The 23,928-nt window shown below is 39.7% G+C and overlaps 1 protein-coding gene across 3 annotated transcripts in view; it reads left to right on the plus strand.

The window, feature by feature from the left end:
• The window catches only part of SH3RF3 (SH3 domain containing ring finger 3), a 615,516-nt gene that overhangs the window by 444,519 nt on the left and 147,069 nt on the right, over positions 1-23,928 (plus strand). For all 3 annotated transcript variants that reach the window (XM_069094041.1, XM_069094040.1, XM_069094042.1), the window contains one exon: positions 18,434-18,534. In XM_069094041.1, coding sequence (XP_068950142.1) covers positions 18,434-18,534 — 101 coding nt within the window. The remainder of the gene's footprint in view (positions 1-18,433; positions 18,535-23,928) is intronic.

Here is a 23,928-nt window from a genome sequence, read left to right on the forward strand (position 1 = left end):
TATCACCCATTAATTTTCACAATATTGGGTAGAAAATAATGCTTCCAGAAGGGAAAGGAGTTTGCCCTGGGGTCTCTCAGTGAATTGATGGTAAAGCCAAGATTTATATCTAGATTTTCTGACACTCTTCTAACCTGGAAATCACTTTGTATATATAGTATGTCCCAAAATTCTTAGACTGATTGTAAACTGCAGTAGTTTAAAACTGAAATAAGACTTTTGGGACATTTGTATTTTATATTCAATTTTCTATGTCCATGTTATTTCCCACTTAACAGAATGTAAGCTCCACGAGGGCAGGGGTTGTTTGGGGGGAGACACTAGGTATAGTAGTGGATAGAACGCAAGGATTGGAGTTGGGAAGATCCAAGTTCAAATTCTACCTTAAGTCCTTAGCAGCTGTACAACCTTGGGCAACTCACTTAACCTATCTGGGCCTCAAATGTGGATAATTACACTTAACCTCATATCATACAGTTGTTGTGAAGACCAAATGAGATAATTCATGTTATCATGCTTTGCAAATCTCAAAGTACTCTATAAATTCAAGATATATAAATGTTAGCCATTATTTGCTTCTGTCTTGGTATACCTAGAGCCTGTCATAGTGTCTGGCATACAGTAGATACTTAATAAATGCTTGCTTCATGGATGCAGAATGGAACAGTTGAAAGAGCAGTGGTTCTGGAATTCAAATCCTGCCTCTGACACTACCCATATGACCCTGGGCAAGTCACATCTCATCCTTGAGACTCAGTTTCCTTATCTGTAAAATGAGGACCTTTGACTTGATGGCCTCTGAAGTCCCTTCCAGCTCTAGAGAGCTATGATCCTCTGAGCGAATGAGTAAGTAAATGACTGAATGAGGAGTGTGTCAATTATATTGGCATAAGGAATAACCTCAGTAGTATCAGCATTTTACTTTTTATTTACTCTTTACTGAGGAAAACTTCTGACTTTAATTATCACTCACTTTGAATTATATATATCCTTTTTTTAAAGATGAGACAGACAGAAGACCTTTTTTTGAAGAAGGAAACCCCGTTTTCAGTTCCTGCTTTGGCAATTAACATTTGATGAGGACATTCTATCTTGCCTGTAACACAGTTTGTCGATAGTGGGCTGCCTTGGTGGGTGTTAAATGCGTATGCGTTATTTCTTGGAACATTAAGGCCCAAAGTGATTGCTAGAGTCATTGTTTTATGGAGTCAGTGAATTACAGAAATGAGTTGCCTGAATCTCAAGGGCCATTAGCTGGGTTTTCCAACTCAGATTTTCCAGACAGTGGTGTGTTAACCTGAGAAAGCCGAACCTTCTGAACAATTGTTTTTGCCCTTTTTTGTAGCAAGTTCAAAAAGAAATGACTGCAAGTAAGATGTAAATATGCGTCTGCTGTATTAAAAGGCATCTTCCTTTGAATTTGTTAATGTGGCAGGCCTCACGGTGAAGCTTGACTGGGGTTTGGCTTTGAAGTTGGAGGAAAGATTTCAGGCTGCTGGTGATGGTAGTGGTGATAAGAACATTTGTCTCATAGCAGCAATTAGTTCTCTCCAGAGTAGCTGGAATTTGAAATAAGACTGTGCCTTCTCCTTCCATGGTTTTATCACTGTATTTCTGGCTCCATTGTTCCTGCCATGCCTTTGCCAATCCCTTAAGGCATAGAATCCTTTCAAATTAAACCTCCAAAGTAATACAAGCAGTATCAGAGATCCGTCTCAAACTTATGAAAGCAAAAAGAGGCTGAATTCCAGTTAGGACACATATAACTTGTGCCAGCAAAGGGAAGGGGGTATAGAGGAAACAGCAGGCACTCTGCTATGAAATTATACATCTCTAACCAAATTATGCCTCTTGCTTTTTCCTTGTTGTTAGGTCCTTTTTTACCTCGGCACTATGTATATTATTATAATAAATACTAGGGAGTGTTAAAGATTACAAGGATATCAGGTGTGGACACTACATCATCTCCAAATGTTTCTTTATATGCTGATCATTTATGAAATGTATGCAGGGTACCATGTTTGTGACCATTCTCTTGGACCAAAGGGATGATTCTCTTGATGTAGGAAACTCCCTAATGAGGTAACTCCTACTACAATACAGATTGAAGCCTGCCATGTTGCTTAGAGTCTTAGAGAGTTGCCTGGGGGTTAAGTGACTTTCCCAAGGTAACACATCTAGTTCTGATCCACTCACAAGAGACGTCAGACATACCCTATGGCACGCAGCCCACAACACTCCTCCTGAGTGTGGCCAGAACCTGATTAAAATGTAATTGGGAAATATTTAACTATATTAAATAAATAAAATATAGATAATGTTAATACATGACTTTCTAAGTCAATATATGCTTCCGTATGTGGCCTCCTTTTCTATTTGAATCTGTCACCATTGCACTAAACCAGGAGTGGGTGACCTGCAGCCTTGAGGCTAAATGTGGCCCTCTAGGTCCTCAAGTATGTCCCTTTGACTGAATCCAAACCTAAAAGCATTTGTTCTGTGAAGTTTGTATTCATTCAAAGGGCCACACTTGGGAACCTAGAGGGCCACATGTGGCCTTGAGGCTGCAGGTTCCCCACCCCTGCAATGAACCAAGTGTCTTCTCATATTATTCTTTATCACAGAACTCTTTTTTTGTTTTGAAGGGGGGAGGCAAGGCAATCAGAGTTAAGTGACTTGCCCAAGGTCATACAGCTAAAATCGTCAAGTATCTGAGGCCAGGAAACTCAGGGTCTCCTGACTTCAGGACCGGTGCTCTATTCGCTGCACCACCTAGCTACTCCTATCACAGAACTTTTAAAGAGGGTATTTATCTCTTTTAGCACCTCTTGAGATTTTGAGGACCCCTTAATATGGATGGCATGTTATCTTGGAGAACTCTCAAAAAAACTACTCTACCCTGTTCCTTCCATGGAGCTTTCTGTGGCATTTCTTCCTGAGTTCTAATCTGGTGTCAGACATGTACTAGCTGTGTGACCTCTGGCAAGTCACTTAACCCTGTTTGCCTCAGTTTACTCTTCTGTAAAAAAAAAAGAACTTGAGAAGGAAATGGCAAACTACTCCAGTAGTTTTGCTAAGAAAACCCCGAATGAGGTCACAAAGAGTCAGACAACTGAAAAATGTGGGTAGTGTGGATTCATGGGCTTCAGATTGGTTATCCATTGCCTATAAATATAAGACAGACCGTGGCAGGAAGACGAGTCTTGCAACAATCATAGATGTTCCTGACTATTCCCGTAATGAGTGAGCACAGCTTACTTATTTTGGCCAGACTCTAGCCTTCTTAAGAGACAGCCCTTTGGATACAGTCTACCAGGCCATATTGAGCAGTCTGCAGAGAGTCTGAGGATCTTGTGGGATTACACCGAGCTATCTAACCCAATTAGAACTCATCTAGAATTTCTTCTTCCATGAAGGTTTTACAACCTCAACCGATTCCACAAATTTCATTAATACTTAACGTTAAAAAAAAAAAATCCCATTTCCCCAGAAGATAGCCTGGTAGAAAAGAGAGGACATAGAATTCAGAGAAACAGGGCTTGGGTTCCAGTTCCAGCACAGCTGCTTAATGTCTATGTAACTTTAGGGAAATCCTTTAAACCCTCTGGGCCTCAGTTTCCTCATCCATAAAATGTGAATCTTGAACTAATTGAACCCTAAGGTCCCTTTCAGCTCTTAATCAACTTACTCAGTGCTGGGCACTGTAGGAGATAAAAAGAGAATTATCCAATAAAGTCCTCAACCATAAGGGGTTATAATTAATTGGAAATGCATGTATCCTATTATCCTTGGCATCAATATGTGCTATAATTATGGTTATATGTATGAAAAAAATCTCTTTGATTTATATTTATAATGTGTGTTAGGTTAACTTTGTTTGACATGTATTGATTACATTGAAAAATAGTTAGACTTCTTTCAAGAAGGTTTAGTCATTCACCCAGAGGAAATAATGAGTGAATTAATTAGAATCACCTGCAGTAGACAGTGACCTCACTTCCTCCACTGTTAAAGATGTTGGAGACCCATGGAGGAGAGCTGGGCCAAGAAAGGAGGCAAGCCCCAGCTGGAAGACAGGCTAGAGCTGAGGAGATGTTTTCTGTATCGGGAAACAAAAATAATCCAATTACATAAAATCAGGAAAGCTGGTTAAGACACTGTAGATACTTTAAGTAGGAACGTAGCATTAATGTGGGGTTTGAATACAGAAATGTTAACCACTTCTCAGCTGAAATCAGCGAAAGGACCAAAGAAAAGGGGAATGGAAATAAGCATTTGTATAATACCTACTATGGGTCAGGCATCGTGCTAAATGCTTTATAAACATATATTTGTAAATATATAAATTTACAAGTATGTCATATTTGTAAATGACAAATATATTTATAAAGTGCTTAGCACAGTACTTGGCCCATAAATGCTATAAAAATGCTAGCTATCATCATTGTTATTGTTATTATAATTTTAAATATTGTTGCATTAAATCCTTACAGCAACTCTGAGGGGTAAGTGCTGCTAGCCCCATTTTATAATTGAGGAAACTGAAGCAAACAGGTTAAGTGACTTAACCAGGGTCATACAGTATCTGAGGCTGGATTTGAACTGAGGTCTTCCTGACTTCAGGCCCAGCATTCTATCCACTATGCCACTTGGCTGTCCCTAAAAGCAGTGAAACTACTAGAAGGAACCTGTAAATGGAAACATTGAGAAGTGATAGTTGAGGGTAATATCCGAGTTTGTAACTTGAAGTCATTTAACCTAGACATTCCCATCTTCTCCATTCCCCCCCATTCAATCAGTTGCCAAGTCTTGCTTAGTCTGCCCCCATGATGTCTCTACGTCTATCATCTTTCCTCTATCCATAGGGCTCCTACTTTCTAATTTAAGCCCCTTATCACCTCTTGCTTGGACTATTGCAACAGTCTCCTAACTGGTCTATCTGCTTTCAGTCTTTATGCTTTTCACTCCAAAACTGCCAAGATAATCTCCCCAAACCACAAATTGATTGTATGACTCCCCTGCTCAAGGACCTGTAGTGGTTCCCTACTTCCTCTAGGATAAAAAGCAAATTCCTATCCTTGGCATTTAGATCCCTTTAGGGATTCATGGCATCCATTACAATTTTTTATGTTCTTCTTTGTATAAAAAAAGCACATGTTTGTAGAGGTTTGTCAAGTACGTGATGATTAAGAGGAATTTTTAAGTGTTATAATCAAAAAAATAAAGAAAAGGGAAAAAAAGAATAATTCACAATCTGGGGAAGTCTGCCTTTCCAAACTTACTTCCCTTCCTCTTCCACATGTACTCTGCATTCTAGTCAAAGAAATTCTGAGGGTCTTCCCCTCCCTGATTGATTCTTTTGTGAAGACAAAGTAGGCCTTCTTTTACCCCAATTCTTACCTAGCCTTTAACTACCTAATGGGTGTTGTCTCAGACAAACTGAGACCTGGGGAAGACTTTAGCTTAAAAAGACCAATGTGCCCTGTTGCATCCTGGGCCATTGCCAGTAGTCCTGACCTATGTCTTGCCACTGGCCCCAATGACTTTGGAGGAGAGAGTGAGGCTGATGACTTTGCACAGCTCTGCCTCATTTAAATCTAATTCACTTGTAAGTCAAGATGTCACCCTCCCGATGTCATCTCCTTTGAGAATGAAAGATGAACAACAGCAGCAAACTTTCCTTACGGTTGTCTTTATACAACGTCCCATCTCCAGCTTCTGTATCTTTGCACAAGCGGCCCCTTGTGCCTGCAGCATTCCCCTTGTCACCTCCTTCTGCTGGAATCCCAGCTCCTCTCAGCCCAAGAGCCACCCCATCCTTTGCCTTTTCTTCTTCCCTGTTTCCAGGTGTTACCATCCTTTCCATCAAGAAGTTCCTCCATATATCTGCATTTGTTTATCTGTGTACCTCTTTTATCCCTCCAGTAGAATATAAGCTCCATGAAGGCAGGAGCTATTCTATCATCTTTATATTCTGAGTGCTTAGCAGAGTGCCTAGCTTATAGGAAATATTTAATAAATGCTGTTCTTTTTATTTTGAATGCTCCACACTGGGAGTGAGGTCTTTGTCTATTTTGGTATTGTATAGTATATCTCCTGATATTTAGAAGTGACTTGACCAAAAAAAAGGAAAAAAAATAAAAGTGACTCGACTAATTTCTATTTTGTTATTCAATAAATAAATCATTCTACACATATTTATCAAATACAAAACACTGTTCTAGGCACTAAACTTGTAAAGATAAAAAAGAAGCAGATCCTGCCCTCAAAGGACTTATATTCTCTATATAACATAGACACACACATGTATATCCAGAGATGTTCTAGTAAATGTTTAATAACTCACTCTCCAAAAAAAGCACATTCGATACACTTTCAAGTTTAATTTGCATTATTGTTAGTTCTAGCTGACTGTAGCCAACTCCTCTATATAAACATCTGGGAGCACAACTAGGCAAGATTTAAAATAAGAAAGAAGAATAGCTCAGCTTCTTCTCTGGAATTCTACCTTTGGAATTCTGGCCTAACGGTCTTTCTTCCCAGACTCTCCTCCCTTAGCCTATCCTGAAGTGTAACTCTCCCTTCAAGGATATTACCTTCACTCCACTGGGCATGTGTGGAGAGAAGGTGGGATGGTCAATATGGCTGTCCAATTTCTTCCTATCAGCCCAACCAGACAAACATAACCACATGGCATTCAGCTTCAACCTAAGGGACAGAATAATCTAGATCCAATTTTAATTATGCATTTGAGAAATTTAGCACATAAAAATCATTTAACTATTTAAGAATTTAATAGATAATATATTACATTATGCTATTATAATGTATTATGATATTGTAATATATGACCTAATTATTTCATCAGAATAATAAAATTCTGTTATCAAAACTCAGAGCTCCTAAGTTAGGCTCAAATACTATTTTAAATAGACAAATCAGACCTCCGTCTTCCTCTCTTTACTAGCCCTAGCCAACAACCCCTTCCATAAAATGGATTATTTTTCATAATTTCATGATATTTTTCATTCCATGAAATGGGATTTAAAATTCCCACATTTGTAGTTAAAAACATGCACAAATCACAAAGCAGCTATGACCAGTCATCATTTTATGTGAAACCATCAATAATTAAAAACAGCTTAAAGAAATTGAGAATTTGTGTAGAAAAATCCCTGTCAACTGCAGGCATGGAAGAAGGAGGAAAGGAAAGTTGAGAGTTAAATCTCCATTGTCCTTCCACTGATCTAATGGGGTGATAAACTGTCATAACTACAATCTCTTCCAGCCACACTTATCAGAGTTTTTCTAATAAGTGGAGGCCATGGTTATTGGAGCCAAGCCTGTAACTCTCAGGTTCTAGCCTCTGAACTCTCAAAGCAAAATGCCTGTAGAAGCTTCTCTCTTTCTTTCCCCAACTGCCAATTAACTCCATCAGGGGCCTTGCTCCCAAAATCCAAAAAACACTTGTGCTCAGACCTCTCTCTGTGCTTCAGTTCTGGGGTTTGGGCGCTTATTCTCTTGATTGCAATCACAGAGGTTTCATTCCAACTTGTAAAATACCAACCCCTATCATGCCATTTACTGTGTACCAGACCTTCTTGGGGCTACATTCATATAAAATATAGAGAGAAAAAGGAGAAGGTTTTTTGGTGAGGGCATTAACTACCTCCTGGGGGTGGCAGGGAAGAGGGGATCAGGAGAGGACTCATAGAGTGAGTGGTATTTAAGCTGCATTTTGAAAGAAACAAGGGATTCAGAGAGTTAGAGGTGAAAAGGAAGAGTATTCCAGGAATGGAAGAGAGCCAGTACAAAGGTATGGTGCACAAAAAACACCAGAAAGGCCAGTTTGGCTGAACTGTAGCATGAGTGAAATGGGAGTAATACATCATTGACCGATAAGGTAGCTTAGAGCCAAGCTGTTGTAGGGCCTTAAATGCCAACGAGAGAAGTTTGTATTTGACCTTAGAGGAAATAAGAAACCATTGGAATTTATGGAGTGACACAGTTAGACCTATGCTTTGGGCAAAATGCATTTAAATTAGCCCTTTTTTGATTTGAAAAATAAAATAAACACTAGTAATTTCAAAATGGCCCCTCTCTGGCCTTCTTAGTTTCCCATGCCCTGAGCTTCCACACCAAAGACAATGCCTACTGTGTTACTGATAACACAAAATATTATTTAGTGTCCACCACCAAAGGTCTAATTCAGATGAGGTGCTAACTCTCCTTTTTAGGACATGCCCTAAAAACCCAAAATGCAGTGTCACAAAATGTTTATTCTTTTTTAATCATAACTTTGCTCAGAATTGTGCTTCTCTCCTTCATTGGATTTTAAGATCTGAGAGTAGGGATTATTCTTGAGCAACTTGTTCTCCCAATCAGGGTCCACAACTCAAGGTTTTTCCACACAAGGGATACTCTGTAAATGTCATTATCACACCCTGCAGACATGAGCTCAACAAGCTGCCAGTGAAGTCACTAAGGAGCTTTTCACTCAAATATGTCAGTCAACCACATTGATCAGGTGCCCCCTTCATTGAACTAAGCCCCATGACTGGGAGTATGAAAGACAAGAATTCCATGCTCAGGGCAAGTGTTCAGGGATATTGGAACAACTTTCTCCAACTTCAGTTTTCAAAAGATATGAAGAATGTTCTTTTCCTTTCTTCTCAACCCCTATCCCCAACTCTAAGAAATTTTTGTGGTTGTTGTTCAGTTGTGTCCAACTTTTTGTGACCCCATTTGGGTTTTCTTGGCAAAGATACTAGAATGGTTTGCCATTTCCTTCTCCAGCTCATTTTACAGAACAGGAAACTGAGGCAAACAGGCTTAAGTGACTTGCCCAAGGTCACATAACTAGTAAGCATCTCTGGCCAGATTTGAACTCAGGATGATGAGTCTTCCAGACTCCAGGACCAGCACTCTATCCATTGCACCACCTAGCTGGCCTAAGAAATATTTTAAACAAAAAATATTGCCCGATGGGCATTTTTATGAATAAAATTCAAACTGTCATTTGGCATTTCAGTCAATTTAAAATCTTACTCTAACCTAACTTTCTTAACTTTTCCCCCACCATCCCATAGCTTTCTATGTACTCTTTTGTCTTTTATTTTTGGAGGGATGAAGGCAAGGGAATTGGGGTTAAGTGACTTGCCCAAGGTCACACAGCTAGTGTGTCAAATATCTGAGGTAGGATCTGAACTCAGGTCCTCCTGACTCCAGGGCTGGTGCTCCATTCACTGCACCACCTAGCTGCTCCTTTATGTAGTCTTCATTCCAACCAACTGGCTTACTTGCTGTTTCCCATTAATGATACCTGCTACTTATGTGCCTTTATACAACCTGTTTCTTTTTATCAAATACTTTATTAACTTCTACTTTAGATCATTCATTTCCACAAGATTTTGAGTTACAAATTTTATCCCCATTTTTCCCCCTACCCACCACCCCAAAATAGCGATCCCACTGGATATTCCATTGTAACCATTTTCTCTTGCCTCTTCTATATGAGATAGTTTACCCCATTCTTTCTCTCCCCATCTCCTCTCATTATATTCCTCTCCCATCTCTTAATGTCACCTTTTAAGTATCATCCCTTCCTATTAAATTGGTCCTGTGCCCTCTATCTATGTATACTTGTAAACATATATACACACATTCACATATGTATTCATATGCCCATATACCTTCCTGTATAGACATATATACATTTCTATTCCCTTCAACTATTCTCAAACTGAGAAAAGTTTCATCAGTTACAATTATCGTTTTTCCATGTAGGGATGTAAATAGTTCAACTTTGGTAAGTATGATTTATTTTTCCTGTTTACTTTCTCTTGCGTCTTTCATCTGAATGTCAAATTTTCTATTCAACTCTGTTTTTTTCATCAAGAATGCTTGAAAGTTCTCTGTTCCAGTGAATGACCATATTTTCCCCTGAAACATGATACTCAGTTTTGTTGGGTAGGTGATTCTTGGTTTTAATCCCAGCTCCTTTGACCTCCAGAATATCATATTCCAAGCCCTTCGATCTCTCATTGTAGAAGCTGCCATATCCTGTGTTATCCTGATTGTGTTTCCACAATATTCAAATTGTTTCTTCCTGGGTGCTTGTGATATTTTCTCCATGATCTGGGAATTCTGGAATCTGGCTATAATATTCCTAGGAGTTTTCTTTTTGGGATCTTTTTCAGGAGGTGATCAGTGGATTCTTTCAACCTCTATTTTGCCCTCTGGTTCTAAAACATCAGGGCAATTTTCCTTGAGAATTTCTTGAAGGATGATTTCGAGGTTCTTATTTTGATCATGGCTTTCAGGTAGTCCATTAGTTTTTAAATTATCTGTTCTGGATCTATTTTTCAGGTCAGTGGTTTTTCCAATGTGATATTTCACATTGCCTTCTATTTTTTCATTTGTTTGGATCTGTTTAATAGGATCTTGATTTCTCATAAAGTCACTAGCTTCCATTTGCTCCAATCTAATTCTGAAGGAATGATTCTCTTCACTGAGCTTTTGAGATTCTTTTTCCATCTGGCAAATTTAGCTTTTTAAGGCATTCTTCTTCTCATTGCCTTTTTGAGCCTCTTTTGCCGTTTGAGTTAGTCTATTTTTTAAGATGTTATTTTCTTCAGTCAGGTTGTTGACTCTTTCACAATTTTCTTGCATTATTCTCATTTCTCTTCCCAATTTTTCCTCTACTTCTCTTATTTGGTTTTCAAAGTCCTTCTTAAGGTCCTCTACGGCTTGTAACCAGCTTGTATTTTTCTTGGAAGCTTTTAGTGCAGGAGTTCTGACATTTCTGTCTTCCTCCTGTTCCATTCTTAGATCCTTTTTGTCCCCAAAATAGGAGTGTAAAGTTGGGTTGTTCTGTTTCCTTTGCTTCCCTTGGTTGCTCATGTTGCCACTCAATTACTTGACTTTTGGGTTTTTGGCCACAGTAGGACTCTGCTACCAGACAGGGGAGATTTTTCCCAATTGCTGGGGTTTTCTCATCTGCCAAAGGTATTAGTTGGGTGCCCTCTTTGAAGCCTCCATAAACTCTGGCGATCTGGTAGCACACCCCAGGATCTCCACCCTAGACTGCAGTCCAGATCCAAGCAGGTTAATCACTTGGTCCAACTACAATCTGCAGGCCAGGAGCTGAAGCTGCCTCATGGCAGGGGCTACACAGCCGCAGCACCTCAGTCACTTCTCCCTCCAGGGGATAAAGGCCACCCACACTCCCAAACTACCAGATCCCAAAGTTCACACTGCACTGTCCTCTCATTTTGTCCTTAGCATCTGTGGGTCGATAATTCTGGAAATCACCACAGATCCTGGTGATTTGAAGTCCCTCCAGCCGGTGGTTGGTCAGGCTGCCCTGGGGCTAATACCTCTGGCTAGTGTGGGCCTGGGCTTGGCTCCCAGATTGCTGTGCTGGCTGCTTCTTGCCAGCCTGCTGGGATGTCCTCAGTGGGAGGTTGGCTTCTCTGTGTCATTTTGTGGGTTCTGCAGCTCCAAAGTTTCTTCAGAGTCACCTTTTACATGAATTGGAGGAGGTGGGAGCTGGAGCCCCGCCTACAACCTATTTCTTAAGGATAGATCATTCTCCATTCTTACCTCCAACATCTGATGTTCCCTAGCTTCAATAGAGGCTCAGCTCACATATTACCTCCTACATGAAATCTTCCTTAATTGCTGGTGCTTCCTAGTACCCTGCCTTTAAAAAAAAAAAGATTCATTTGCATTTTTGCAAAATGTATATTTTTAGGTTTTATTTGTTTTTATTTACTTTTTATTTTTTAAATTTACTTATTTGTTTGTTTACTTTTAAATTTAACTTATTTTATATACTTTTCTCCACTCTTCCCACTCTAAATGAAAGTCAAGTCTTTGAGGGTGGGAGCTGTTTTCATTCTTATTTTTGTTAGACTATGACTTTCTTAGGAACAAGGACTCTTTTTGCCTTGCTTCCTATCTCCAGTGCTTAGCACAGTGCCTGATACCACACAGATAATAAATGCTTATTGACTTGTACCTACCCTTACCACCTAGTATGATACCGGGCACATAATGGGCACTAAATGTTTATTTTCTTGACTTATATCTACCTTTAGCACCTAATACAGTGGCTGGCACTGTAAATACTTAATAAATGCTTATGAAATTGAGTCAAATTTAGATCTATTTAGGACCTGTTTTCTAGGAGAGGGATCAATTCCCCCTAGAGTTCCTCAGCCCCACTATCGTAGATGAGGATCAGTCCCCTATCTTCCCTTAAAATGTAGGATTTTGGCTGATCTTGTCCTTTGAATTTCTGGATACCCTCAGGCTGATATGTATACTTGGTTGAATCCTCCCTGAGCCCTATAAAACCCCACCATATGGAGTGTTTTCTGTTCAGTTCACCCAGGGGAGTAGGTAGATGCAAGAAAAGATGGTGTCCTGAGCCTTTAATGCCATGGTACTTGACTCACTTATCTGAAAAATTCCACAGTCTGAGCTGGCCTCTTCAACCTCTGCCTGACAGAAAGAAATTGCTCTTACCCCTCTCTTCTAGCCGTAATGCACTATTTTGTTTCTTGGGTGGTCGAAGGACATCAAAATTGTAATGAAAATTCATGTGCACCTGCAGTTTGCAAAAATCTGCTTCTCACATCTGAATCTAACCTCTTTCTGCTTCAGTTTACTCAACTATAAAATGGGGATAATAATAGCGCCTCCCTCTCAGAATCAAATGAAATACAATTATCCCTTTCACATCATGGGCACCGTCACAATCTGGAAAATCTGCATAAAATTTGTTGGCTCCTCCTTTCATTCATACCAGAGAAGAAATCTGAATTCTTTTTCTTTTCTTTTGTGGGCTGTGTACAGTACCTTATTGTAAAATTTGGGGTGGTATTATAAAATATCACACATGTATTTTGCACATTTCTGAGTTTTTAAACTTTTTTCTGTGTGGTCTGCTGGCCTTCGCATGTCATCTGCAGCTTCCACAAAACTTCCCCAAAATTCCCATTTAATTTCTTATGCCGACCCACAATATAGCAAAACCTCAGTGGGGAAAATCCCAATGTGGAAAAGATAACTGTAATATTTGTATTTGACTATTATAAATACAAATGTTATTTCATTTAATTCTCATTCTGCAACTCTGACAGGTAGATGCTATTATTATCCCCCATTTTATAGTTAAGTAAACTGAGGCAGACAAAGGTTAAGCTTGAATGTGAGAAGCAAATATACATAATGTGTCATATATGTTATATTAATGTATGTCACAGACTCTAGCATGCTGTAAGTGCTATGTAAATTCCTATTTCCTTCCTTTCCCTTCCTCTACTTCTTGGTTCTGCAATCAGTCAGTGACAGGAAGGCATTTGCTTTGTTTATCACATAGTCTCATCCTGGCTACCTTGCCTTCATCTCATGACCTTTCCCTCTGAGAACCTTCATGCCAAGTCCAAGTTGCCATCCTTATTGTCTGGCTGTCTCTCCCTACCCTGTCCCTCTTTCTTGTGGTTCTACATATGTTGACCTCTTGGTGCTCTAGACAACCCTCAAAGACTATACATTTCATAGAAGATGCCAACCTATATTAGTACAGGGAATTTTCTCATCTAAGAATTCTTTATATGAATGAAATTACAGGTCCAATCCCCTGCGTATCACAGTCTGTGACCAGCTGTGATGCATGTATCTGATGAGACAATAAATTAGAGGTCATAGAATCTTAGGTTTAGATCTTAGAGGACCTCAGACCATGTAGTTCAACCCCTCGTTAAATGAAGAGAGACAGAAAGAGAGAGTGAGAGGGTGAGGTGGGAGGGAGGGAGAGAGGGAGAGGAGAGAGGAGGAGAGAGAGAAGGGGGGAGAGACAGAGACAGAGATGTAGAGATAGAGAAAGAGGGAGGGAGAGGGAAAGAGGGAGAAAGAAAAAGGAAGGAAGGAAGGAAGAAAGAAAAAACCTATAGTTTAGAAAGTCTAAATGATTTGCCCAGTTGGATTCATACAACTACAACAGTATCTTGAGCCCAGGTCTTGACCATGCTGTGTCTCAGATATTTTAGGGGAATGCTTCCCAATCTTTAGCCTTAATCTAGAGCAAGTGCAAGTCCATTTAGCACAATCACTGCCAATCATCTTAATGTAACTGAACTGCAAAAGGCAAAACATCCTAGGGTCTCTGTGTGTGTGAAAGAGGGATGGGGCTCCAGGCCCTCCCCTTCAGCCTCAGCTCCCACATGGTCTTCTTCATCTTTTCTAAAGTGTGGAAATAGGGCTTCTGTGTATTTGTGCTGAAAGGGCAAGACCAAGAAGGGGGCTATTGCAACTTGAAAATTGGATCTTGGCTGTCTTTGAAAATCTAAGGTTTCTCTCATAAGTGTCAATGTTTGAAATGTTAAGTCCTTTGAGACTTGGAGTTACCTTGGAGACATGAATGAAACCGAATTTTACTATTGCTATAGTATTTTTTCATCCTGCCAGACACTCTGTGCTCTTAAAAAATGTATAGTTTCTTGATTCTTATAGATTACAGATGTTCTGTGGTGTATAGCATGAGATATTTTGAGCACCTTTATTAGTCCCCATTCATCGAAGGATGTTAACTACATGGTATAGAATTAATAGGTTGCCTATAGCTCCACCTTGTTAGACCTCATAAACTATTCAGGATCAGCACTGGCCAGAATATGAATGAGAAATCACCACGGAAGGGCCAAAGGAAGTGATACAGATGAATAGAAATCTTCTGAGGGAATGTGTTTCTGTCTGGAGCTTGTTCAGATCCACTGCCTATCCCACACCTTCAGCTCAGATGCCATAGCAGCCTTTTGATCACCCCGTTGTCTGGGTGTAGTAGAAGAGGGCAGTGGATGTAGGCCTGAGTACACGGGATTTAGTCCTGATTCTCCTCCTACCTGTCTGATCACTCCTACTCAGTAGATCTTTGTTGGATCTTGATCTGGGTCATGCCTGTTAACCATGGGTGTCTCCCAACTTTCTGTCCCAAGCTTCTTCTCTTCTGTATTGTTTTACTTGGTAGCCTCATCAGCTCCCATGGCTTCACTTATCATATCAGGGCAGGTGATATTCAGATTTTTTCTCCTGGTCTTAGCTTTTCTCTTAACTTCCTGTCTTGCAACTCCAACTGTTTATTGGACATTTCAGACTGGATCCTTACGGACATCTTCAATTCATCATGTCCAAAACTGAACTCATTATCTTTACCCCCAAACCCTCTCCCCTCGAAATTTCCCTATTATTGTTGAAGGTAGGATACAGTTGGCCCTCATCACCTCATGTTCTGGACTATTGAAACAACCCTACTGGTTGGTATTTCAGCCTCAAGTCTCTTCCCCATTCTTCCACTCAGCAGTCAAATTGATCTTCCCAAAGCACAAGAATGACCACACCACCTCCTCCTCAATCAACCCTATTATCTCCAGGGTCAAATATAAAATGCTCTGTTTGACTTTTAAAGCCTTCCATAACCTGCATCCTTCCTATCTTCCCAGTTTTCTTACTCCTTACCCTAACCAAGTACTCTGTGATACAGTGATACTGGTCTCCTTGCTGGTCTTCAAATTAGACGTTCCATCTCCTGACTCCAGGCATTTTCACTGGCTGTCCCTCATGCCTGGAACTGAACTCTAGCCTGGAATTCTTTTCTTCCTCATCTCCATCTTCTGACTTCGTTCAAGTCCCATCTAAAATCCCATCCTCTGCTAGAAGCCTTTGCTGATTCCCCTTTAATGCTAATGCCTTTGCTTTGTTGGTTATCTCCAATTTATCTTGTACATTTCTTGTTTTCATGTTATATCCGCCATTATACTTTGAACAAGGACTATCTTTTACCATTTCTTTGCATCCATAGCACTTAATATAGTGCCTGTAGATGCTTCATAAATATTTATTAATGGACTAATTTACTACAAGATCTAGCTCTTTAATTTATTACATAATCATAGAAGCAGGGTGATTTATTGGAAAGAGTACTGGCTTGGATGCAGATCTTGCCCATGATGCTCATTTACCTCTCTGACTTTCAGCAAATCACTTAGCCTCAACTGGTCTCCTTTTTTCACATTTGTAAAATGGGTTGGGCTAGCTGAGTTCTGATTTCCCATTAGCCTCTGTATTGATCCTTTGTGAACTTCACCTGTGAGCCAGAGCTTTGGGCAACTCTCTTCGAGAGTCATCCATCTCATCTTGTGCCCTGGTTAGAGCATCCTATTACTGGTTCTAGTGAGGATGGTGGGTCCCACTGTCATCAAGACAAAGAATAATGTGGATATCACAATACACCAAGAACTAAGAGTATGGGACATTTATGCTGGGAGAGGATCCTTTCTGCTTCTCTCCCTATCACCTAGTCTAGACCAGGGGTGGGGAACCTGCTGCCTCAAGGCCACATGTGGACCTCTAGGTCCTCAAGTGTGGCCCTTTGACTGAAACCCCCGATCTAGATCATAACAAGTGTAAGACTTTGGAATGGGTAGTAAAAGCTGATAGGGAGCAGCCCAGGTTAGAGCAAAGTGATGGGAGTGCTGAGCTTGGAGAAAGGAGCAGTGGTTTCTTAGGTCGTGAGGGATGGGTACATACCCATGGCCTCTCACTCTTTGTGCAGGCCTTGGCAGGGCTAATTATGTAATTCAGATTTCTGTCTTCATGTAGAGAGAATGTCTTTTGCTTCTTAAATTGTTTAGTGGTGTGTGTGTGTGTGTGTGTGTGGATGTGTGGGTGTATGTGTGCATGTGTGTCTGTGTGTCTGTATACAGTTAGGTGGCGCAGTGTGTACAGGGTTGGACCTGACGTCAAGAAGACTCATCTTCCTGAGTTCAAGCCTCAGACACTTACTAGCTGTATGACTCTGGCCAAGTCACTTAACCCTGTTTGTCTCAGTTTCCTTGTCTGTGAATTAAGCTGGACAGGGAAATTGCAAACCACTCCAGGATATTTTTTTTCCAACAAAACCCCAAATGGGGTCATAAAGAATCAGACACAGCTGAAAGGATTGAATAGCAACAATTCTCTCTCTCTCTCTCTCTCTCTCTCTCTCTCTCTCTCTCTCTCTCTCTCTCTCTCTCTCTCTCTCTCTCTCTCTCCATATATATGTGTATATAATATATGTATGTATATAATACTGCACCTATCAATTCATGGATATAGCAGCTCCTGATGAGAAAAATCTCCCACAATGCAGTTAAGCAACTTCTCTACAATTTACAATTTTAGAAAGGTTCCTGGGGATGCTGAAAGGGTAAGAGATGTGCCCAGTAACTCAGCCAAGAATTATCAAAAGCAGAGCTTAAACCTTGGGGTTTCCAAATTCTGAAGCCAGATCTCTACCCTGCCGAAATCATCCTGTCTCTCAATAGTGTTGTATATTTGAATTTTTTTAAAAATTCATCATTGTTTCAGCAGTTGGTTAAATATTCTCCCTATACAATGCAAGCTCAAAGTTTATTGAGTATTTTAGAATAGATATGCATATATAATATATATATACAAATATGTACGCATATATATACATATGTTCATTCTTTCAATAAACCTTTATTAAGCACCTGTTATGCATCAGGCACTGTGCTAAGGGCTGGGAATACAAAAAGAGGCAAAAAACAGTGCCTGTCCTCAAGAAGCTTACAATCTAATGAATTGTGCATGTGTGTATGTATGTGTACATACATGTATATATGTATATACACATATTACACTGTGTGTATTGTATGTATACCTGTGTGTATTGTGTAGAAAACATTTAAATTTCTGCATATGTATGAGAGAGAAAGCAAATAAAAGAGATGCTATGCAAAGCTTGGTCATTTTTCAATTCCTTCCTCTTGTACAAGTATGAGGGTTGTCATTTTCTTTAAAGAGATTACTCTTAAGTCCCCTGTAATGTAATGTTTAACTGAGCTCAAAGTCTGGTGACATGAAAACTTTTTTGTTTAGTTTTGGTTTGGGTGGGGTTTTCTCCTTTGCTCTGCTTTTTCAAAAACAATAATAAACCCAGAAATTCAACTCAAGTTTGAGTAAAACAGACCTCCAAACAAACAGCTTGCTATCCTTTTTGGAAACAGTTGTATTAATCGAATTGGATGCCACCCAAAGGATGCTAATGGGGAAATGATTTTCTGTGCTAGTCAGGTAGGTTCTGTTTTCAAAGTTGTTTGGGGGCTACTATGCAAGTCTCAGCTGAGTGATTTTGACAGGACTAGAGTAACGTGGTTAATTTGCTGGTGTTCCCTGTTCCAGGAGTATATTCTTGGGATTCTCAAGGCTAAAAAGGTCCATGGTTTCACAGGATGGCTGAGTTAGGGAATCAGGAAAAAGACTTTTCTAGTAGACTGCCTGGTTTTTGATCATTCTCCTTTGAGAAAGCTTATATGCTGAACTCAAGAATTCTTACTGTTTTTCTTCATCTCTTATCTAATTCTAGGACTCTTCTTCAGCTGGATCTGCTACAATGGCTGGACCCCGGACAAGTGCAGTTGTTGGAGAACAGGGAACATCCCCAAAGGTCCAGCTGCCCCTCAATATGTAAGTGGACATTTTGTGTGGATTCTCACCCCAGTCTCCCGACCCTATGCTTGTTTGTGAGGTTTTAGTGATTTTTACTTATCATTATACCTTGAAATGTAGTTCTCTCTACCCAGCAAGTAACCCAGGGTTAGCTGGACAGAAAATATGAACAAGAGACAAGGGTAAGAGCCACACAGGATGGGAGGGCACAGGTGGGTTCAGAGTTGTTTGATGACACATACAAATTAAAGAGAATAACCCTCTTTTATATTTTAAGGTTTGCATAGAATTTTACATATATGTTATTTCATTTGACCACAGATCTATCTCAGTATTTATATGAAGCAGAATGTGATAGCAAAAGCACTCTAGACTTGGGAATTAAGGAGACCTGGATTTACAGGATCATAGATCTGTCAGTCAGTAAACATTTATTAAGTGCCTATTGTATTCCCAGGCACTGTGCTAAGCACTGGGGATATAAAAAATGTCAAAAGATAGTCTCTACTCTCAAGGAACTCATAGTTTAATAAGGAAGACAGCATGAAAACAACTATGTATAGAAAAGTTATAATAAGATAAATTGGAAATAATCAACAGAGGGAAGGTACTAGAATTAAGAGAGATCAGGAAAGGGCTACCTTCTGGTAGAAGGTGCGATTCTAAGGGACTTGAAAGGGGCCAAGATTGCCATGACGTGAAGATAAAGGGGAAGAACATTCCAGGCATGAGGGACAAGGAAATCTAGATTTAGAGCTAGAAAGGGACCTCAGAGGTCACCTAGTCCAGTTCCTTCATTTTTTGAATGAGGAAACTGAGGACCAGAGAGGTTATGACTTGATCATGGTCACACAGGTAGTGGCAGGATTTGAGCTCAGAACCTCTGAATTTCTATCTCTGCCCTGCCACTAACTAGTTATGAAAGTCACTAAGCTTCTCTGGTCTTCCATTTCTTCATCTATAAAATGGTAAAAACAAAAAGACAAGGACATTAGGTTTAGATGACTCCTCCAAAACCCCTTCCATTTCTGAGATTTCTAAGGTACTCAAGGATATTTATAGCCAGATGAATCATTGCCAGGAAGTGAAGGTGGCAGAGGTGTCTGTCTCACCTAGAAAAATTGTTCTAAATTACAGCTCTTATAAAGGTACCCATAGTTTAAAAGCACATTCTTTAAAAGGGAATGCTCTCACACCTTAGATTATCTTCTTGCCTTTCTCTTTTAAAAGTAACTGGATTTTTGAATGATTAAGACAACACATTTGCTAGACATGTCTGACAACGGCAGAAAACAAAATAGATCTGGGGGAGGCATTAAATGAAGTTCTCATTAGAGATATGAAGGACCCGTGTCATTAAAAAACCCAGCTTGTATAAACAAAAAAAAAAATCCTAGGTCATCTCCACAGTTTGAAAATTTTACTATTTCAAAAAGTTCTCTAGAAATGACCCAATTAATCCACGTGTATAACCACAAGAACATACCTTTAAGACTTATGTGGTAAAATATTTGGCTTAAACGGACGGATCATCTGTTTTAATTATCTGTTACCACAGCCAACAAAACCAAAAAAAGATTATTTATTCTCTGAGGTTTCCTGAGTATAGTGATGATATAATAGATCTGCAGGAAAAATTCCAGATTTTAGGTTGAGAAATGAGAATGAGATTCAAGCTTAGGGCTGATCGAAGAGCAGTCAGATTTAATTTTGATCTCCCGGGTCAACCATCAGCAATTGTTCAGTACAGTTTAATTCACTTGAATTTAATTGTGGGTTCACAGTGTGCATGTCATAGGATTGGGATAGAGAGTAATAGGAGATGTGTTTTGCCTTCAGAGAGCTGGTTGATTCTATTCCCCATATCTTTCAAGATGATGAATGTCCACAGCAGATAATTAATCCCTTGCAACCTTTCCCCACATGAGGACAAGAATAACAAGAACTAGAAGGTGGGTAGGGGGCGCCCTAAAATTTGACACCCTTCTTTCCAATCCAGAACTATTCCCAGATCTGGGTTGGGGGAGGATGTGAGGGGCTTCATCTCTGGCCTAGGTGTCATAATGAAAGCACCAAGAGCCCAAAACTTTAAGAGGTCATTTCTGAGCTTGCTAACTCAGTCAAAATCTCCATGTTTTCCACCTCCCTGAAATCTTTACAGTTCCCAGCACTAAGCCAAACCAGAGCAGACTCCCCTTATCATCTCCTCCCAGACTCTGTTTCCCTATTCCATAGTACTGCAGACAAAAGCAATTCACTTAAACCATCTGAAGTCCAGAGTCACATGGAAAGGAAGCCACTGGGACTAACCAAAGCCTGCTGTTTATTCTCTGAGTTTTTGTCCCTTGTGTGCTAGGCACTATCCTGGGTATTGAGGATACAAAAAAAAATAAAAATAAAAATGAACATAGTCCCTACCTTCAAAGGGCTTCAAATTCTCCTGGGCTATTCAGGTGGGCAATAGCCAAGTCCTTTCAGTTTGGAGTAACCCATCAACCTGTCACCAACCAAGATATAAACAGCAATGCAAGTTTAAATGTTCAATGCTCTATCCCTGTGTTATTGGGCTTTGGACCCATGGCATCATAGATCACAGTCAGATTTTTCTGCTTTTGGCCGCAGAGCCATCTGACTCTGTGTGTGTGTATGTGTGTGTGTGTAACTGATGCTTCCCTCTGTTGAATTTCTATAGTGGTAAAAGGAAACTCATGGGTCAAATTCTGTCCCTGAGAAACAAAACATAAGCTCCAGAGGGAAGTTTTCCCCCAAGACCAAGTATCTGGCCAAGGAGATAAAAGGGAGGAAATCTTGCTTTCTGTCCAGTCCTATATTTTGAGTTGTTCTCCTAATGCTGAATGCACGGATCACATAACTCTGTTTATACCAACCACCATATAATGGGTGGTAGGTGAGTGGTCGATAGCAATATTGATGATCCCCCTCTAAAACATGACCTTTGAAATCACATTTTTATTTCATTCCTAGAGGATAAAATGATGACTTTGACCTTGTCAGCTTATCAAGTGAGAATTAGCCAGTTCTTTGCAGTACTTGGATTCACTCCATAGCCCTTAGAATTTATAAACCCTGTGTCCACTCTATGAGATGTACACAAGTGCTTTGTGTCTTATAGTTCTCCCTAAAATAGTGCCTAACAAAGACTGGGAATATAACCTTTCAAGGAACAAACAAAAAAATACTGGTGAAGAATAGTATCTAAATATCAATCCGCAATAGCCTGGTCACCAAAATGGCCCTTTGGATTATATTTCATATCTCAAATGAAAAGAATACAGGACTTTAGAGTCAGGGATGCTGGTTCTGTATCTTGGCCTCTGAACCTTATGAACTGGGTGACCAGGGGCAAAGTCCTTAACCTTCTCAACTCTTAATATTTACATCTGCAAAATGGAGATAATACTTACAATAGCTCCCCCACTAGGTGGTTGGGAGGAACTAATTTCGTTAACTTTAGAAGTATGCCATGAGCTATCATTATTATTATTTAACATCAATATTTGTCAATATTTGCATAGTACTAACCTACCCCCCATGTTACACAGGTATAGTTCTGGTAGGTGCCTATACAGACATTATTTTATGTGATTCCCCATGAGGAATGTGTGAATTATGTAGAAAAGTAGTATTTATATGTGAGAATTTAGGTAACTAGCCCAAAGTAGGAGAGGGAGTATTGAAACTCGGGTCTCTAGACTCCAAGTGATTGTCATTTCTGCTAACCATTCTGATTAAATACAATTGACCAAGTCTATGATTTCATCAGTAGAATGAGTGAACTCCCAAGTGCCCACCCGAATAAATTCCCTCTGCAAATGACAGTTTGAGAAAGTTGCCTGGGGCCATTGAGACATTAAGTGACTTACCCAGGAGCACACAGCCAGTATGTGTCTTGTCTGGGCCACTGAATCATTGATTGTATGGACCTTATTATATTATCTTATTACCTATGGAAGTTACTTGGGTTTTATTCAGAGAGTCTCCATAAGAAGTCTACGTGTCATCTTAGCAGATTTTCCATTTTTTAATTAAGTTAGACATATCAAATGTCTAGTTGAGAATATCTAAGATGAATAAATAAAATGCTAAGGATTAAAGTTAATGTAATCCAAATCCTAAAGCCCACTGGTATAAGATTCTTTTTTCCTTGGTGAAAATCAGCTCTCCCCTTTCCACATGCACAGGACATTGATCTCTACCAATGAAGAGAGAATCCCATCTCAGGGGGCTTTGAGACTTGGGACTTTGGGAGTCTGGTACATTAATAATAACTGTAAGTGAATAGTCCATCAATAGCCATGTGGTGTAGTAATGTCATGAATTACTATGGTGCTTTGTGGAAGAATAGAATTAAAAAGAGAACATGACCATAACCCTTTGATATGGGTCAGCAGCTGGTAAACTCCCTTGTGGTTTTATAATGAGAAATATCTGAAAAAGGAGAGCTAAGCCTACCAGAGATGTTCTATCTTCTAAAGAAACCAATGTGGTCCAACAAGAAGTGTGCTGCCTCTAAAATCAGAGGACCTGGGTTCAAATCCCACCTCTCATATTTATTACCCATGTGATCTTGGACTAACCTGTCATCCTCCACAGGCCTCAGTTTCCTCATCTGTAAAATGGGGGATGGGGAGGGAGAGTAAATAGATGGCCTCAGCAGTCTGAGGTCATCTGTGGATGTATCTTTTAGAGTGGTTTCAGCTCTGTCACCTGTTAACTCTGCTGAAAAGTCCGTGACTCATAAATGCCAATTTTCCCAATACACTGAGTCACAAATACACAATACACTAGTCACAAATGTATATAGAATGATTACCAATAGCAGGACACCCATGTGGCTGTTGTCAAGTGCTCTAAAGCTAATATCATGGCAGAAAAAAAGGAAAAGCAGATGCCAGGTACACTGGAAGGAGCACTGGATTTGGAGTCAGAGTCCTTGGGTTCAAACCCCAGTGCTGCTATTTCCTCCATGACCTTGAATGAATTGCTTAAGTTAAGGCTGGATTGCATCAGATAACTTCAAAGGTCCCCTCCAGCTCTAAGTACCCAATGCTATCATGATAAAAAAAAAGACTGAGAATTCATGGAATTTCAAGCAATTCCATTTCTAGCAAATCCCTTCTGTTCCCTTCTACACTTGGAAAAAAAGTAGGTTACCTTCATAAGCAACTTAGTACAATGTGCCCAGATGCCCTCTGAGCCAGCCTGATCCTCACTCTCCTAGAGAGAGAGGCAGAATCCTTTGAAGGAGCTTCTATGGAAAATGAGAAAGACTATTACTTAAAGAGACAGAAAAGAATAAAATTATCTCAAAGCAGAGAAACTGTATGAAATTAATGAAGACTTAAAAATTGAACTAATTTAAAAAATATTCTTTAAAATTTTTAAATAAAA

Source organism: Petaurus breviceps, unplaced genomic scaffold (genome assembly GCF_028583685.1).
Source record: "Petaurus breviceps papuanus isolate PSGF00001 unplaced genomic scaffold, PetGlider_PUasm1.0 214, whole genome shotgun sequence".
NCBI lineage: Eukaryota > Metazoa > Chordata > Mammalia > Diprotodontia > Petauridae > Petaurus > Petaurus breviceps.